Source organism: Benincasa hispida, chromosome 12 (genome assembly GCF_009727055.1).
Source record: "Benincasa hispida cultivar B227 chromosome 12, ASM972705v1, whole genome shotgun sequence".
Classification (NCBI taxonomy): Eukaryota; Viridiplantae; Streptophyta; class Magnoliopsida; order Cucurbitales; family Cucurbitaceae; genus Benincasa; species Benincasa hispida.
Genome location: NC_052360.1, coordinates 19,070,130 through 19,089,770, shown reverse-complemented (window position 1 = coordinate 19,089,770; position 19,641 = coordinate 19,070,130). Strand labels below are relative to the sequence as shown.

The window sequence follows — 19,641 nt, the reverse complement described above, 5'->3', positions numbered from 1 at the left end:
TCACCCACCGTAGATAATATTATACTTGCATAATATTTGTTTGGTAAGATTAAGTTTAAAGATGGTTTTCTTGTTCTGTTTTTGTTAATTTTAAAGCATTATTTTCTAAAGTGAACAAGATGATCTAACTTCCAAAGCTCCATTTCTCAACTCAACAAATTTACCTCAAACATAAAATTGAAGTGGGGTTTTTTTATTAGGTCTATGTATGCTTCTACATTTATTAGGTCTACATACATAATGGCATTCATGTTTTAATCCTAAAAGTTAAAAGTAAAAGTAAAAGTTAAAAAGGAAAAAGGGGAAAAAAAAACAAAAATCAAAAGCATGTATTACACATAGGATTTGGCATTTATAATTATCACAAAAAATTGTTTCCATGATTCTCTAATACATATAAAAATGAAAAATAAAGCATAATTTTCTACTTAAAAATTTTATTAATAAAATTTATTTTACCTTTTCCTCCTCTCACTTTGATATGGAAGAAAATACATTATAAATGATTAACCATATTTAGCATATTACAAACCATATACTAGAGTTAAAAGTTAACTCTAGTTAAGCAATTTTTTTTTTTGGTTCTCCCATAAAAAAAGTGCATTATGGTTAAATCTCAAAAAAAAAAAAAAAAAAAAAAAGGAGAGAGAAAGGTTAAATATTAACCAAACCCATACTTGCTAATTTTTTGTCTCCCCCAAAATTTCAGTTTTTTTTGGGGCATTTGGAAAATCTCTGAAGCTCTCAGGGGGTTTTGACAAATGGGTCACTGTACATGGTGATGGTCTTCTCAGATTCAAATCACTTCAAACACGGAGCCCTTCTATTTTTTTCGTATTAGGTAAAAATTCTTTCTACGATATTCAAATTTATTGATTCGGATGGACCTTCGTTTTCTGCATAAATTTGTTCCTTCAATTTCGGTTTTTCTAGGGTTTCATTTTCACTACTGGATTGCTTCAATTCAAATGCTTCTACGGAAATTTGACCGTTAACCTCCACTTCCAATTCCTTGTTCTTAGATCAGTCTTTAGCTGCTTGTTGTTCCGATTATTTGTTTTTTTTTTTTTTTTTCCTTTTTGAAATAAAATTAACTATCCCTTATTGTTCAGTGGCTGTCAGTACGGAATCGTGATAATTTCGTATCTGGTTTTCCGATGGAATTTTGAGGAGAATGTGGGTTTAAATTTGTAAAATATATTGTTAATTGGGCATTTATAACTATTGATGTAATGTGTGATGGGCTCGACGGGTAGTTTTACTTTGAAGAGTTTAAAGGTGTTTGAGAACAACGGGACTCTGAAAAGAAGTTCATTTATATGAATAATTTTATGCGTCTATCCACATGCGCTGAGACTCTGATATTGGTTGCATGTATGTAAATTGTATAGGCAGTCTGATTAGCCATTACGATGTTTTATGGGTTGCAATTTATTTGAAGATTTAGACATCGAATACTTGAAATAGAGGAAATGCTCCAAAAATCCCAAGATCTTGTAAAGGAATTTGTCCAATTGATGTTAAAAGGAAAAAAAAAAAAAAATGAAAGAAAAGAAAAAGAGCTGTGATTTAAAGAAGATTTGGATAGTGCCTGAAATAGAAGCTATGATTTCGGCCATGTTATAAGTCTTTTTACAGTTTCTACAGTGTCTTGGAATATCCCTTCGTTCCTCTTTGACCACACATCCCATGGATCTATTCTTTGGTTTCAACACTCTGCCTGCAAATCATTTGCTCATTTAAGTTTTCAGCTGTGCACGGAAAAAATAAGCTATGAGTTTGGCCATGCTATAAGTCTCTTCTCAGTTTCTACTGTGTCTTTGAAGATCCCTTCGTTCCGCTTTGATCACATATTGATATATCCCATGGATCTATTCTTTGGTTTTAACATTCTACCTGCAAATAATTTGCTTATTTAAGTTTTCAGCTGTGGACGGAAAAAATCATCTTATTTAAAATTACGTAAAATAATCTGTTCAAAACATTTCAGGCTAAAGGGGCACTGATCAAACAAATGGTGCACAATTTATTAGCTCTAGAAAGAAATAGTCTTGAGGTAAATAAGAGCGTATTATCTTTCTTCATAATAAAATGAGTCTGATCAATTACCAAATTTGTTGTCCTTTTTTTTACCAACAAGAGCATAATTCACCAGTTAAGGCATCTTCTTCTTTCCTCGAGATCAAAGGTCTAGAATTCCTATCCCTAAATCTGAGAAAAATAAATTGAACAATATATTTTGGCTTTTTGTTGTGAGTAATAGCCTAATAAGAAAATAAATTGAATAATATATTGATAATTTGATTTGAAGAACCCTGATCTACATTATTTGGCAATTGGAGGATCTCTAATGGTGCTCTCAAGTGCAATATTTGAGCTAAATAATGTCGTAGTTTCTCACCGTGCTTCAAAATCTTGTGGTGTTTAAAAGAACTACTTAGAATTAGTAACTATATGACAATATTAGGAGGGACAATAAGAAACGGTATCCAAGTTGCAATTAAACCAACAACTTGACAAAAACAGGTCCTTGGACTTGGTAATCTAGTGAAATTGTGTGTGGATGAAGTAAAAGTATTTGCTTTGGAGATCATGCGAGTATATTATTGAGATTTTCTAATCTTCTATGATGTAATAAGCTGAGGATTAAGTCCTTTTCTAGTTCTGTTTTCTCTCGGGTCGGTATAAGACAAAGTAGTATGCTCTGTTTTTTTCCTCTGTTTTTTGTAACTCTGTTTTTACAGCTGGTCACTTTTTAAGTTTTTTGGTTGGTTAGTTGTTTTTAGTTATTCTTTTTAAATCTCTCAAAGGTTGGTTTGTAGCCTTTAAATAGGGGTCCCTAGGTTTTAAGAGGCATTAGTTCTAGGAGTAATAACAGAGTTCTTCAAAAGTTCTCCAAGATCGTGTTCAAGAAATTAGTTTTACACTATTTTATGTTATGGATTTAGATGGTAGATGGAGGAAACTAGCATTTAATTGTTGTGCATGTTGGAAGCATTAATTCTCTAATTTGGTTAGAATTTGATTAGAGTGTTAGGTGACCTTGGGCTCTTGGTTTTTCACTATTATCTTTTTATTTGGTATTGCAACACACATGGAGGATATGTTGAGTGTACTTTTGGGATTGGGCACTCATTTTGTAGTGAAACTGCAGAGGAATAGTATTAGACTGTTGGTTATGTGATTTAAAAAAAAAAAAAATTGAACTTTGATATTGTCAATAAAGAACTGAAGGTTTTGAAATGCAAACTTATCTTGGATGGAGCCATTTGGATGGTGGTGATGAACACACAGATCATCTTATAGATGTGAGTCTTGTGGTGGGATTTCTTAGTGAGTTGGGTGGGGGGAGATGCTGATTTGGAGGATGGTGAAAACGTTGCATGAGTTTCTTGTTTCTCAGTTTGTGCTTGTTGATGAGGATTTTTAGTCATAGGAGTAAGAGAGAGGGTGGTGAAGTATTGCATATATTTCTTACTGCAATTTTCTTTTAGGCTCTAATATGTGATTTCTATTTAGGAGACAACATGGTTATAAAGGCTAAAATTTAAGCTTCTGAAAGTGATTATTTTTCTAAACACACTTTCCTCATTTTCTCTCACCTCCTTGATGGGTGCCCAAGTTGATGTCATGTAAGTTTTTCCTTGTTACATATTTATTTTTTGCCTTGTTGATTGAGAGAAAGGTAGGAAGGGGCAGAGGGAGTGTGCGAGAGAGAATATAATGGTATCCACTTGAGTTGAATGCCATTGCGGCCAAGAGGTAGCTGATAATGAGGAGAAAGCTGTGTTTATAAAATTATAAAATTATGTGGTTATAATTTTTTGTTTTATGAGAAATCAGGAGTGACGTCCTTCTGACTTTGTTAAACTTAAATACATGAATATAATATCATTTCTTTAACATGCGTAAAGATCTACCACATACTATTTATTAATTCTCAGGATTTATTTACATTTATTGAGAATTTTACTGTTGGGGGAGAAATAATCAATGCTGGTTTGTGGGTTTTCTCTAATGAAAATAGTTTTTTTTAGTTATTATTATTGTTGTTCTTATTTTTTGATTTCATGGGTGTCTATCCTAGCTTGCACACACTTCAATTGAATTGTTAAATTAGAACAACTTTATGTGAGTATGGGTGTGTCATTTTTGGAAAACCAACCTAGTACGGAACAAATTGCTGCTATGTAGATGTGTTGACTAAAGGGCTACCAAAAGTACAGTTCAATAGAATGACATCCAAGCTGGCAATGGAAGATATATTTAAACTAGCTTGAGGGGAATGTTGGTTTTAAATAAGATAACTAGTGGTAAAATTAGCTATGATTTTATTCTATTCTCATTATAATTCTTTCCTTTTATGTAATGAGCCTATCTCCTATGTAAGAAGGCTATGTATATTATAATGGAATAATCGGAATACAAAAATATTATATTCCATTCAAATCTAGAAAACTCTTACACTCTACTCTATCCTTTAAATAGTTAAATTATATTATACTAGATTGGTTGGTTTTATTACTAAATGTAGTCTGGAGTAAAGAAATTAAGGCACTCATGATGAATAAAAAGACGAATTCTTGAATTTGCACGACATCTAGTTGTATTTTATTCAGTACGTGCATCATGATTAATGTTGATATATACACTAACGAACAATTGTAGTTGATCTATCTCTAAGTTTCTTTAGCAATTCCCTCTTCTTAACTTAACCCCACAGATAAGATCCATTGTACTGCTTACCCTTGCAGGCCGGTTTATTTATAACTTTTAATTTGATTTTGTATCAGGTATCTTAACTTCTATAGCACTTCCTATCGAGAGCAAAATTTTCTTGAGCTGTAGAACCTGATATTATTGATTGAATTAAAGTTTATAGTTGGACGTGGTTCTCAAGAGTCAGATTCTTAGGGAATTATGGAGTGCAACAAAGATGAGGCAGCTAGAGCAAAAGAAATTGCTGAGAGGAAATTTACAGAGAGAAATTATTCTGCTGCAAAGAAGTTTGTTTTGAAGGCTCAAAATTTGTACCCTGGGCTTGATGGTCTCTCTCAAATGATGACGACTCTCGAAGTGTATATCTCTGCAGATAATAAGATAAATGGGGAAATGGATTGGTATGGGATACTCGGTGTGAACCACTTGGCCGATGATGAGACTATTAGGAGACAATATAGAAAACTGGCTCTTGTCCTTCATCCTGATAAAAACAAGTCACTTGGTGCAGAGGGTGCATTTAAATTGGTTTCAGAGGCGTGGAGTTTGTTATCCGACAAGGCAAAGAGGTTGGCTTATAATCAGAAGAGGGACCCGAAAGGAGGTCGACAGAAAACACCTACCCACTCTCATAGTACTTCAGCGCCGCCAAGTGCAAATGGCTTTCAAAATTTTAAGAATGTTGCTCCAAATGCAAGGAACGTTCAAACTAAGGTCCAGGTAGGGGCTACTACCCCATTTCAGCCTTCTCTTAGAAAACCAGATACCTTTTGGACTCTTTGCAATCGATGCAAGACACATTACGAGTACCTTAGAGTATATCTAAATCACACTCTCCTTTGTCCTAATTGTCATGAAGCTTTTTTAGCTGTAGAGAAGGCTCCACCCCCAAATGTATTCAAGTCACCTAGTTGGTCTTCTCAGCAGCAGCATCAAAATTCTAGACAGCATCCTGTTAGTGGCAATGTCTATAATACTGGCAGAAATGTTAAAAATCCTGATACTGGGCATTCTGTGGGTGTTAATTCAGTTGATAACACAAACTTCCAGTGGGGTCCTTCTTCCAGGACAACTGGTGTGGGTAGCAACTTTTCGTCAGCTTCCGCGCAAGCTGCAAATTTGGTTCAACAAGCAAGTGAGAAAGTGAAGAGAGATCGTGATGAAACACAGCCATCGATTGAAGTGGAGAGGAGTCATTTGCCCTCTTTAAAAAAGAAAAAAACGGATGGAATTAACAACTATGGGGTCCACGTGGCAAATCAAGTGGCCAGAGGAGATGGATCAGCTGGTGTTGGTTTAACCGAATTAAGGAAGAGTTACCCTGATACTCAAAAGTTACATAGTTTGTATGGTGTATTTAACAGGAACAATAGCCAGAGAGAGTTGTCAATCTTTGAAATTCGGAACATGCTAATGGACAAAGCTCGAGCTGAAATACGTAAGAAACTTAAAGAATGGAGATCATTGGCTGAAAAGTCAACTTTGAATAAACAGTCAAAGAAGAAAAAGAGTGTGGTGAATGATGGGACTCATGATATAAAAATTAATGGTAAATCTTCTGCAAATGGTAAAGGAGGGCATGAGAGGAAGCCTGAGTCAGACTCTTTAGCTGGTAAAAGTACAGACAATGAGAATGATCCTATCTCAATTAATGTTCCGGATCCTGATTTTCATAATTTTGACTTGGACCGAGCCGAAAGTTCATTTGGGGATGATCAAGTTTGGGCTTGTTATGATGATGATGATGGAATGCCTCGTTTCTATGCTCGAATTCACAAGGTGATATCCCTAAGACCATTCAGAATGCGTATCAGTTGGCTCAATTCAAGAAGCAACACTGAGATTGGCCCAATGGACTGGATAGGTTCGGGGTTCACAAAAACCTGTGGGGATTTCAGAATAGGAAGACATGAAGTCACAAGATCATTGAACTCTTTCTCGCATAAGGTTTGCTGGGTAAAAGGTTTACGAGGTGTGATTCGGATATTTCCTCAGAAGGGTGAAGTCTGGGCTCTTTATAGAAACTGGTCTGCGGATTGGAATAAAGGTACTTCAGAAGAAATGATACACAAGTATGATATGGTAGAAGTGCTTAATGATTTTAATGAAGAAGGCGTATCTGTTGCTCCTCTTGTTAAGGTTGCTGGTTTCAGGACAGTATTCCGTACACACATGGACCCAAAAGAAGTGAGGAAGATCCCTAAAGAAGAGATGTTTCGCTTCTCCCATCAGGTTCCCAATTACTTACTTACGGGAGAAGAAGCCCAAAATGCTCCCAAGGGTTGTCGGGAATTGGATCCAGCAGCAACACCTTTGGAGCTCCTCCAGATTGATACAGAATCGAATCGGGCAATGACGAAGGAGACTGAGGTAAAAACTGAAGAAGCAATATCTCATATTAACCAGGAAACTGTAGTTAATCAAGTGGAAGACACTTTGGAAGCTAGGAAGGTAGATGTAGTAACCCAGGAAGATGAACACACTAAGATGTCTGGTGATGTTGCCTTCCAGGGTAGCTAAGGAAGCTGATATGGCAAATGATGCCAACAAAAGTGAATCAACTAGATATGGAGATTGCTCGAGGTATACTCAATAGGTGCATTTTTTGAATTCTGTCTGACCAAAATTGTAGAGAATTTCTTGCTTTTGTTTGGACTGGATCCATGGTTGCTCCAATTGTTTATTGGTTTTGTGGCTTTGTACCTGGGACAGTGGAATCTCTTAAGTCTTATCGAGAAATTCATCGATGATGACAGCCATACTTGGGACAAAAATGAGATCCAACTTTTCTCTACTTACCTGAAATTTTTGAGGGTCTAGTTATATGTGGTTCCTTAGCACTAAATTGACCCAGACCCAGTTCTTAAATGCTTCATTTACGGCCCACGTTTATACTTTTGGTTCATATTCCTTTCTCTTGTAAGGATCCTTTAAAACATGTTTGTTCTCTCTTCCTTATTGAAGTAAGAGCTCCATCAATATATTTCAGTTTTTGTTGGTTAATTGCCTTTCCCCTTTTTCCTGACTTGAACGTACATAAATTGGGTGGTTAGGTACAAGTAAAAGCATCAAACAAGAATTAGGTTTGAAACTACTATATGTATATATTGGATATTGTAAAGTTACCCCACAAAAAAAAGCTCAGGAAACTTTCTTATTGACGCAGCTATATGTACTCTGTCATCTCTTCAGGATCAGAGCTACTGGTGTTGCTACCAGGAAGAGCAATCGTATGGCCATGTTTAATGATTGTCATATATAGTATGTACATAATAGTTTCATACGCATAAAAGTCATTTTATATGCAAATTTATCGATTCATCATTGCACATACAAATATGTGCATAATATGAGCATGAATATACACCTTTCATACATGAGATACATACAGTTTACACACATACAAACACACATTTCTCCTGTCTGCGCACATCCAGATATGGGTGGAAAATTTGCGTTTTGCTGCAGGTATGTATCAATTCAGTTGGCTTCTTGGTGAACGTACGGAGGGGAAGAGAGAACATCTTAAAGGTTAGCCAACAGGCAACCTTTAGAATAAACTATCTTCAGCTAATAGCAATGGAGGAATTTCATAATAGCTCTGTGGCAAAATATCTTATGGCTGTGACTGCATGTGCTGTACTGTCTATTTTTTTTTTTATATTAGTTAAATACCAAAGTCTTCCTTTGTTGCAAATTATGACACGTAATTAGTCTTTGTTGGGCACTTTACACCAATAATCACATGGATGGAGATTTGCAGAGCTTAAAAAAATTAGTACTGATCTCACTAGTTTATATCTGATTGGTGCTGTGAATTGGAGAATTGATACTTAAATCTTTGTGCGTTATAGTGATTATCCAATTAGGTACAGGCTTGAGAATCATAGGATGCATTGATGGTTTTTTTTTTTGCTTTACATATTCTATTAGATTGCAGAGACAAATAGGCAATTCAAATCTAGTGTTATAGATTTCTTTTGAGCGAATCAGCACTCTCTTTCTTAAGGTTGTATATCCATGTATTGGCCACTGTGTAGATAGCATTTTATTTGCTTTATTCAATAGTGGCTCTCGTTTCCATCTGTGCTCTTAATTTAATATGTTAATCAGCTTAGATCTTTATGCATTTTTTTGTACAAGGTGGTGCTGTGGGAGCTCTTTCTTGCTCCTAAATAATTGCTCCATATGATATGCAATTATTCATTTAGGATGCTTTCCTCTATTTTAGTTCCAGAAATACCATTCAAAATCAAATCAGCTGTTGTAATATTGTGAGAACTTTTTTTCTTTTCTTTTCTTTTCTTTTCTTTGATTAGAAAAGAACAAAGCTAAATCATTTACACTTGATATCTTTTGGAATTTTGTTCCTCTAAAATTTATCTGATCAATTGCACTGGATCATTCTTTTTTGCATTCTTGCATGTGTATAAATTATAATGCTTCTCTCTCATCTCTCTCTTTTGCATATAATATCTTTTTTTTAATACTTGTCACAGTGGGAGTTGCTGCACTAGCCCTTCTGGAAATAAGAGATTGACAGGTGTCTGACATGAGGAATTTCAAGTACAATAATGAAAGGGTTTGGCTTTTTGTTTCTTTTATTAATGAAAAATGCTTCATCTTTAACTGGAGAATGATATGCTTTTGGTTGTAGAAGAAGAGTGAGGATATATGCAGTCTCACTTTCTGTCTGGGGAACCCTCTCCAATTTCTTGGTAACATTGATATGACCATCCAAAATAGGTTTTGGTGGACTTTTTCTTTTCAGCTGTGCCTTTGAATTTCTTATTCATTTTTCCAAAGTCACTTTGATATTTTTGGCAACTTCCATTTTCATTGGTTGCACTTACTAGGGTGGGACCTACATCAAGGCTTTAAGGGCATCTTGCTTGTGGGAATATGTGGATGCTAGTGTATATGTATATGCATTCATATAAATTTTTTTGACATTGATATGTTTGAGATACAGTGGAAATGTTGATGAAATGTTGAGTATGAATGCAGATAGTAAAGGTTCATAGTTTTAACAGTAAAAGATTTTTATTGAGTTAAATGACAAATTTAGTTCTAGAAGTTTTCCTTAAGTATGACAGGCAATAAGAGATTTGAACTATAGGCTTCATTGTCATTAACACGTATCACATGCATAGTATTAATTTTCAGTGACATGTCGATGTTTCTATTAACATTTACATATTTCTATGGGTTTGATACCAATGTGAGTGAGTTGATATTTCTATTGTATTGTAGAAAAATTCATGAAACATAAAAAACACTAGCAACTAATGTAAAAATAATATAAATAGTAGATATATTAACTTGTTTAAAAATCATGAAATGTTTATTACTAATTTAAATTTATTTGTTTGAGTTGTTTGTTTTTATAATTTTTCCAGAAATAATCATCGATATCGATATTTTATTGATTTTTCCATTGAAATTTTCATAAAATTAAGACATCAGTATTTATGTTGAATTTGACATTTAGACCTTGATCATTTGTCAGTTGAATTATGTTTGCTTTGATAAGTATAGTCCAAGAGTTGAATGAACGACTTACACGATAAAAATGGTAATTAAAGAATATAAAAGATAAGTTTGTTTAGTCCTTACATTTCTAAGGTTTAGTTTTCTCTTGAACTTTTAGGCTTCATTTTACAACTATTTGGTTTTTTGTATTTTTGAAAATTAAGTCGTACACTACTTCTACCTCTAATTTCTTCATTTGTTAGCTAGTTTTTACCCATAATTTAAAAAGTCAGCCAAACTTTGAGAGTTAAAAAGAGTAGTTTTTAAAAACTGTTTTTGCTTTTGAAATTTAGCTAAGAATTCAACCATTGTAGATAAGAAGATGCAAATCATTAGAAGAAATAAGAAGAAAATTAAAATAGACTTAATTTTCAAAAAAAAAAAAATAAATAAATAAATAAAAATGAAAGGATTAACAGACAAGCCTTATTTTTATTATTATTATTATTTTTTTGTCTTTTGAATTTCTCTCCTCAAAAAGAATTTCAATAGGCATTTGAACGCTTAAATTCGTGGTTAATAGATCATAGTCGTCGACTATCAATTTCTTGCTTGTGGCAAACTTGATGTATATTTAAAGCTTACGCGATGGACTGCTTCAAACATTTCATGGTATAGACACAATCTTGAAAAATTCTATTGGTGGAATATCTTCAAAGTACAACAATTAAATAATCCTAAAAATTTTAAGAACTAAACTTCTAATTTATCTTATTTAAATTTTATTTGGAACAAATCAAAATTGCTTTTGAAATATATTTTCAACAATTTTTGTCAAAAATGTTTAAATAAAAATAAGTTTTTTGAAAAATATTTTTGTTTTCAAATCAATCCAAAGAGACCCTTAGTCCATTGACTTTAGATTATAGTGGTTTAGTCCTATGTCTTTCTAATATTGTAATATTTTAATTTTTATTGTGAACATTTGAACATTTTCATCAAATGAAGTGTCAATTTCGATCATGTAACAATTTAGTTGTAATTACTTATTTAGTTTCTAATTAATCTATCTTAGTGTTAATTTCGATCATGTAACAATTTAGTCATAATTACTTATTTAGTTTCTTATTAATCTATCGATTTAGTATGAAATCTATTAAATTTAACATTTTTTTTAATGTTAGTGACTAAATCTAAAGTACTACAAATTTTAAAGTATAAGATCTAAATTATTATATATTAAAATTTAAAGACTAAATTGTTGACGGAATTTAAAATATAGGGTCTAAATTATTATATTAATTCAGAGTCTTGGATCAGCTAATCTATTTTTGTCGTTCCAATTCTATTCCTTATATATGGGATCAATTCAATACAAATGAAGCATTAAAGATATAAGTTATTGGTTCATTCAGCTAAAAGGAAGTGAGTAGAGAAAAAAGGGAAAAGTGTTTGCATCCGTTAGTTAGGGTCTAAATAATTGTCTAGATTACAGTGAGGTTGCTTTAAGATTCTTGACCTAATAAATAATTTATGTAGTAGGGAATAATTGTGATAATGAAACCAACCTTAAAAGTTTGAGATTAGTAAATAGGACTTCTTTGGACTAACAATCTGTTAGATTGCATGTACAATGGTCTAATGGGAGGGAGATAGACAATATTTAAGGTGGCGAAGAAAAGTACAATATCAAACCATATTTGAAGCAAGAATGTGTGAGACGTGTCACATTAACTATTTCGTTGGGGGTTAAGGCCAAACATGATGATTTGGACTTGTCTCGAGCTAACCCTCTATTTTTGGCCTAAACCTTATTATTATGTCCATCTTATTACTTCTATCCCTATTTTATGTCTATTAAATTCGGTCAAAAATTACCCATAACATTAGCTCCACTCCTAATTGGAGTTTGTGATTCAACTATCCATTGGGTCAAGCTTTTGAGAACTCAACTTAGGAGTACGATCTCCCTTTATATCTTGTCTTCGAATGTGCTTGATTTCAAAAACTAATTTTTGCACTATCCGTCACGAGATCTATCTTGAACTTTGGGTTTTTTGGAACTATTCTTTTTACTACCGCTGAATCTATGATTTGATTGATATATTGTCAATATATCAGTTGATATAGTTTGACATAACTCAATTGTTCGGGTTGTAAATTTCTTCAATATCCAAACAACCCTTATTAAAAAATGAACCCAACCCAATTCAACCATGAAATATGAGTTGGGTTGGTTCGGGTTAATCGGGTCATATGTTTAAATTTTTGTTCTAAAAAGAAGTAAAACGTAAATATGTAAAAATCTAATTTAATTATTTTCATATATTGAATTAAGATTAGCAATTCAATTTCAATTTATATAATAAAAATTTTCTTTCTAAAAGGTAAAGAAACTATTTTTAAGAGTAGTTGAAGAATAAACTACAAAAAATATTGGAATCAAATAAAATTAAAATCAATATATGTATAAATAATTGTGTTATAAGTAATAAAAAAAAATATTTTAAAGTTAATAATAGATTTGGGTTGATTCAAGTTGGTTTGGGTTATATTAGGTAAACCCATAAAATTTTCATTTATTTGAACTTAATCCAACCCAACCCAAATGAATTGATAACCCAATTCAAATCATACGGATTGGATTGGGTTGATCGATTTTTTCGGATCATTAGGTTTTTTGAACACCCCTATCTAAATTGAATTTGATTCTTTGCATCAACCGACTTAAATAAATGATCACTCATACTTTCTCTTACTATGAAAGTGAGATGCTAAATTATCTAGGAAAACTTAAAACCATCTTACCATTTAGGTAAGAAAGAACTCCTTGCATATGTGAGTGTGACTTTAGCTATTAAGGAAACCAATGAAAGAGTCCAATGGCCATAGTTGTTCCATCCCATTTCACTTCCCATCACATTGGTTGTTACTTTTCTCAACCAACCTGACAAATTAGTAATTAAGGCTAATTATCACATGTCCACATTTGTTTTGTTCAACCAGTGGGGTAGGATATTCAAAATAATAACATTTTGATCAAGAGCATGTAACTTAAGTTAAATTAGTTGAATTATTCTCAGGTTGACTATCAATGTTGTTCTTTGTTCCTTGCTTGCCTCCTTAAGGTAAACCTCAAAATTTGGCTTCCTAAATGATATTGCATGAAAGTCTATGTTGTTATTAATTGCTTTAAAGAATGCTTAGGAAATTAGTTTTTATTTTATTGAATTTGAAGTTAGTAAGTGAAGTAATAAAAGAAGAAACTTTTCTAAGTGTTCAAATTCTAAAAAGGAAGGAACTAAAGTTTAGTGGGAAAATATTCTAAGTATAGAAAAAGAAGCACTCGGGTTAAAATAGGAGTTTCCAATACTTAGTGAATTTTTGAAGTATGAAGAAGATGCGTAGGAGGCCTTGGTAGCAAGCTAAAAAAAGGTCGGTGTTGGCAAGCTTTAGGCAAAGATCTTGGTGGGTAAGTCATGGAAGGCTTGTCAAGAGACAAGGATGATGCAAAGAAGGCCTAGGCGAGGAGATGAAGGTGAGCCTTGGGCGAGGAAGATTAGAAGTATTAGGTGATGGCAAGGTAGTAGCATGGGTCATGAGGAGAATCCTTGGCCGAGAGACTAAAGGGTATGAAGGTCATGCCACTTTAGGCATTGATATGCTAAGAGAGACCATTTATTCAACCTAATTAGTGGGCTACATGGCATAGTTAGAGGCTTAAGACAAAGGTTAATGGCATGGGGTATCACTTAATTAGACAAAGTAGCCATGCAAGAGCAAGTATATATAGATGCTAGAAAGAGGAAATCGGTTTTGCCTATTCTCTCTCAAAGGAAGAGCTTCAACAACCAAAGTGAAGCTTGATCTATCTACTTGATGATCTAGGTCTGCTGTGAAGAAATACTCACAGTTTGATGTTGAAATCTTGAAGAAATTAATAAGTGTTCTGATTTCTAGATAATTTCGAATAAGCTGTAAAGATTGATGAATTTTGAGCTCTTTAGGAAAAATTGGAAGCTCAAATTTTGAGGCAAGCTAGTTTAAAGAATATGTAAGAAGTTCATAGAAAGAAGTTTTGAGTTTTGATGAATAGATTTTAAGTTATAAGTCCTAGAAATTGAATCTAGAATTTGATATTGAATAAGCAAGCAACTTCATAGGTTGAAGAAGCAGGCAGCTGATCAAGGATTGAGGAAGCTGGCGTTGAGTAGACTGGTGGTGTTGCGTCTCTCATGCACGCCCTTCGCACGACCCACACTTATCAGCAAGCAACTATGCGAACCAGGCGACCACGTCTACCCGTCACCCAGTCTTTGCGCACCTTGACGGCTAGGATGCGCGCACAGTTTTTAACCACACCACTCACGCAAGCACTTGTGTGCTTGACTATTGCCTACGGAGGGCCATCTGATTGCCTTGTGCTTGCACCTGAAGGCCAGTGTGCGTGTCCTAGCACCCACTCCTAGTGTTAGTGTGCGTGTGCTTTGTGCCATCCGATCCATTGGTGTGCCTAGGTTGTTGTAAGCTTGGGATTGGCCTAATCTTGGAATTTTAGTGTTAGGTATTGTTGAGTCCATTAAGAAGTATTATGAATATTAAGCTATAAGAAGGCATAAATGTGGTCTCTATAAAGAATATAAGGCTTAACTTAAGATAAAGGAAAAATGACCTAAAAGGGCTAAGTTAGTTATAGTTATTTAAGCTCAAAGGTGAGCAAGTATCATTGACCAAGGGTTATCCATTTATTTTACAGGCCAAGCAGAGATTGGAAAAGCCTATAACCCTTTGGAAGCTAGCTAGTAACAGTGAGTAACAAAGTTTTAAAAATGTTATTCTTAGTATGCTTTTTATGCATATGTTTTATGAAACTTTACTTAAATACTTTCAAAGTCTATTTTAGTCAAAGCATGACTTATGTTGAAAGAATGAATTATCCAACATGAAGCAAAGTCCCAAAGTATGCTAAAGCATGAGTTTCTTTTTAATAAGCTGCAAGCTTCAATGTTTCTAAAGTATGTATTTCTTTTGAAGGCAAGTTATATGCTATGTTCCACATGATGTTCAAGTATGTTTTCAATAAGGTAAAACATTATTAATGAGTTCATGAAAGCGTTATACTATGTTACCTATCTTTAATGCCATGTTTTTATAAGGAATGTGAAATGGGTTTAAGAACAACATATGTTTTGTTTAAAACATGATTTCAGTACCCTAGTTATGAATTCCTGATACTGAAGGAGATGAAGTTATCCAGAGATTATCTTATGAATGTCTTTGGGACCCACTTTAGCACACATATGGATCGTATGTTAGGTTACTATTAGCCTTTAGGGTATATCCACGTTGACATATGAGTATTATCAATATTGATGGTGATGTATAAATGCCGCCTTAGCTAAGGCTATTGACATTAAGAGTATGAGTAAAAGGGCTTTACCTCAACTAAGGTATACGGTTACAAAGTTAAGTATGCATATGTTATGTGATTTGCAAAAGATACGATATGTTTCAAGGTTTTTTAATGACTATATGAGTATATTGATGCTTTAAAGTTTAAAGTTTAAGTAAAACAAGCTATAACCCTGAATTTATGAAAGCATTTATGGTTGTTAGTTATTTTCTAAATTCTTCAATATGTTGATGTTGATGAAGTTTATTTTTAAATAGTCACTCACTAAGCATCACAACTTACTTTTTCAAATGTTTTCCCTCTCCAGATAACAATCGAAGTCTTGGAGCGTAGCTTACAGCTGCTAGTTTGCCATAAGATAGTAGATTCCCTGATAGATCTGAAGTCTACTTAGATCTTTGTTTTGTTTGAGAGGGTTTTGAACTCATGTATATATTAGTGGGAAAGGGTAGAACTCAAGTTTGTAACTCATGTTTTGAAACTTGTGACATGAACTTTGGTTGTAAATATATATATAAGTTGATGATGTGTTAACCCCTTTATGTGAAGAGTTCTGATCACTTTAGAAGCTTGAGTTCAGTTGCATGAAATTATACATAAAGTTATACTTGTCTATTAGGTGATACAGAAGCGAGGAAACCGATTACAAGTCTAAGTGGACAATAGGTGTCATAAGAGAGTTGATATCTATTGTTTTCACACCTCTTTCTAAGACAAGAGAGTAGCCAGTAGCCTGAGAGGGGACGTGACACTTAACCTTTATATTTATTTGTAAATCCTTACTTACAATTATGATGTTCTTTATTTTTTTTTTATTGACTCCTTACCTAAACCAGAAACATTAGTAAATTATGGAATCATGCACAAACAATTATATAATATTTAAGGCAACCATTTGAAAGCTTGTAGTATCTTATCATATTGATACCTTAATACAATGGTACCTAATAAATTCAGCCTTTATGCAGTAAAACTAAGAGATTTAGGAAACCAACCTACTATATAACTAATAATATCATAAATGTCTTATATCCCATATCTAGATTTTAGTAACATTTTGAGATATTTTTAATTCTTGATATTCTCTCTCATCTTTTAATTTTGTAATATCCTTTTATATATATATATATAATTTCCAGATCTACTATTAAGTTTATAAGAATTTTATTTTTTAAAAATCATTAACCGCGTTATCTCTCAACTCATCAATAAATTTTCAATATGTTTAGTTCTGTCCTTATTAATATCATATTCGAGTTTTGACTTTTGTTTTTGTTATTTATTAATTTTAGTTGATATTCATTTAATGCATGATATTTCAAATTAATGTTAGGTGATTTCATTTATTTTTTTTCATATTCCTAGTTAAAAACCAATCACATCTCCATTTAGATCTTTAAGTATATGTCAAATATATTGATAGTATACTGAAAAAATGTAAATATACATCGCATATATTATGATTTAATTTTTGGCTTGTTTACAAATATATTGGAAAATGTAACTATATACCACATGTTTTTTTTTAATCAAATATACCCTGATTATTTCTAGAAACTTCAAATATATAGTGTTGTATATATATCAAATATATCTTGTCTTCTCCTTTGAAATTTCTTGTTGATTGTTGCTTTCATTTATGAGGGCAAAAATTTTTGAATTTTTTTTCTTAAAGAACTTTTCTTACTTGTATAGGTTTTGAAAAGAAAATAGTTTTGGAAAGTTATAGCCACAAAAAACTTCCATTGCATGCTTCATTTGGTATTATTATTATTATTATTAATATATATATATATATATATACGAAGAAAATCAAATACGAGGATTTCCATGAGCAGCAGAAGGGATCGTTTCAAATTTCATTCGAATTGAACATAAACAATTACAGTCTAAGAATGGAAACTAAAATATCATGCACAACAAGAAATTACAGAATGCTAAGATAGAACTCAAGGGATAAAGTATGCGTACATCTGAAGAACCATTCTTCACGAATCCCTCGATCAGTCCAAAGTGTCCACAACAACACTCGAACGCAACGACCAAAACAACATGACTAACAGCACGAACACAATGAATGGCCAACAGCTCCTCGAAACCAATCGAGTCTAACTCGATCCACGAACTAAGTGAGGACACCACTACAATGGTTATCTTGGTATTCTCGGTGTGAGAATCCAGGAGTTGTGGGCTCTGTGTGATATTGACTTGAGGAAGAGACTGGAGGACTACGATCGAGCAAGTGGGAGATAAGCAGCTGTCTATCGTATAGACGATGTGCTCGATCATTTAGTAAATGACAGCCTATTGTATAGACTTAGCCACTCGATCGTTTAGCTACGATCAGCTAAATGACTATCGCACAGTCAAAGATAAGTGATTATTTGGTGAAACTCTTTCACTTGACAGCTTTTCTCCGTGAGTTCTTTCCGAATCAAGTAATTTCTAATTTTAAGAAAACAATTTTTCTTTTATCTCATGGTTACCATAAAACCACCAATAACCTCTCAATCAATCGGTTACTAGAGAAAAAGAAATTAATTATCATATAATTATTTTATTATAAATAAATATGATAACCAACTTATCATATTATATTTATAACTTATAGTTTTAATATTTCATCTCATGAAACATACAAACTATAGTTCTTTTTCTATTTTATGATACTTAATGTAAATCATATTTATATTAATTCCTCTACTTGATGTATCTCATATATCACACCAATTATATCATATATAGTTGAATTTCCTCTTATTAATTTGAACACTTCAAACTAACCTTAAGAACTGATTCTCAACTTGAATCCATTAAGCTATCAAGGGGACCTTATGGACCTATAGCTTGAAGCTCCAATGGTACGTGTTGAAGCTCCAATGGTACGTGAATAACTGGCTAAACTCTTTAGTCATAGGATCCACTATTGTTAACTGTCGGACACTTCACTAAACACCGACAACTGCACTCTTCTCACTACAGATATATTTTTGTGTCCATATCAATCAATCAACAGTGCGATAACCCTTCACAGATTTCTCGTAAGTATAGCTGGGTCAATTTATTGTTTTACCCCTATAGTTACATCTAACTCTTTAAGTACCACTAATTTCTCTGATGAACAATAAGTCATAATTCTATTATGACTGGGTCCTCTCTTACAAAGAGAGGATGTGACCACTATGTTCAAGACCCGGAATCAGCCCTTAAGGGAGCAATCTATCTACTTACCCCTACTTTAGGGAAGGAGTGAATTTTGTCTTGTGTAACTGAATTCCCAGCTCCCTAATCAAACAAATCCCCAAAAAGGTAGGCAAGTGAGTTGGCAATCTGGCCACTCTCACCCATACTAATCAAAGGACCGCTCTCATAGGCAGGAGTTCCCAAAACACCTAGGATTAAGGTCATGTCACCTATAGTCGTTTTAGTTAGATGTAAGTCTCAATTATCAACGGCGTTATATAAAGAGTAATCATCTCATGATCCGGTCTTATACAAACTCTTTGTATAGGACACCCCTACTCGCATGTCTCCACATGAATAGTCAGGATCAGACCAGAGCTATATTCGTAGTGTCACCAGGATAAGGTATCCCTCTTTAATCCTTATACTACAGACCTTTTAGGTTATTACTTTAAGGCATGATCCACTTGTATATCTCATATACATGCTTAAGTTTACATATAATAACCATGGATATTTGTTTATTGGATATGAGTAAATGCAACTAAAATAACTCTTATTTTATTAATAACAATGTGTACAAAGTTTACAAACTACGAGACTCCAAAAGAATTAGGAGACCAATCCCAACATTATATATATAATTGGGCGAGAATTTTGTGTAAAATAATAGCCCGTTAGGCTATTCAGATAAATATATATAAGTGTATATATATATAAGTGTAGACAATTGTGTTAGGCTATATGTGTAGAAATCTATTTATTTTCCTATCTAAAATCCTAACCATAATTTTAAAAATATGTTATATATATATACTAAAATGTTACGAAATCGACAATAACATTGTGTTAGC

General features: G+C 33.1%; 1 protein-coding gene across 1 annotated transcript; it reads left to right on the top strand.

The window, feature by feature from the left end:
• Positions 1-662: 662 nt before the first annotated feature.
• On the top strand, positions 663-7,700 carry LOC120067126. The gene is made up of 2 exons (XM_039018554.1): positions 663-841; positions 4,794-7,700. Exon 2 carries the CDS (start codon positions 4,921-4,923, stop codon positions 7,237-7,239), a length of 2,319 nt encoding a protein of 772 aa, XP_038874482.1. The 5' UTR covers positions 663-841; positions 4,794-4,920; the 3' UTR covers positions 7,240-7,700.
• The last annotated feature ends 11,941 nt before the right edge of the window (positions 7,701-19,641 follow it).

Coding starts and splice junctions, on each gene's coding strand:
- LOC120067126 (XM_039018554.1), top strand. CDS start 4,921: ATGGAGTGCAACAAAGATGAGGCAGCTAGAGCAAAAGAAATTGCTGAG.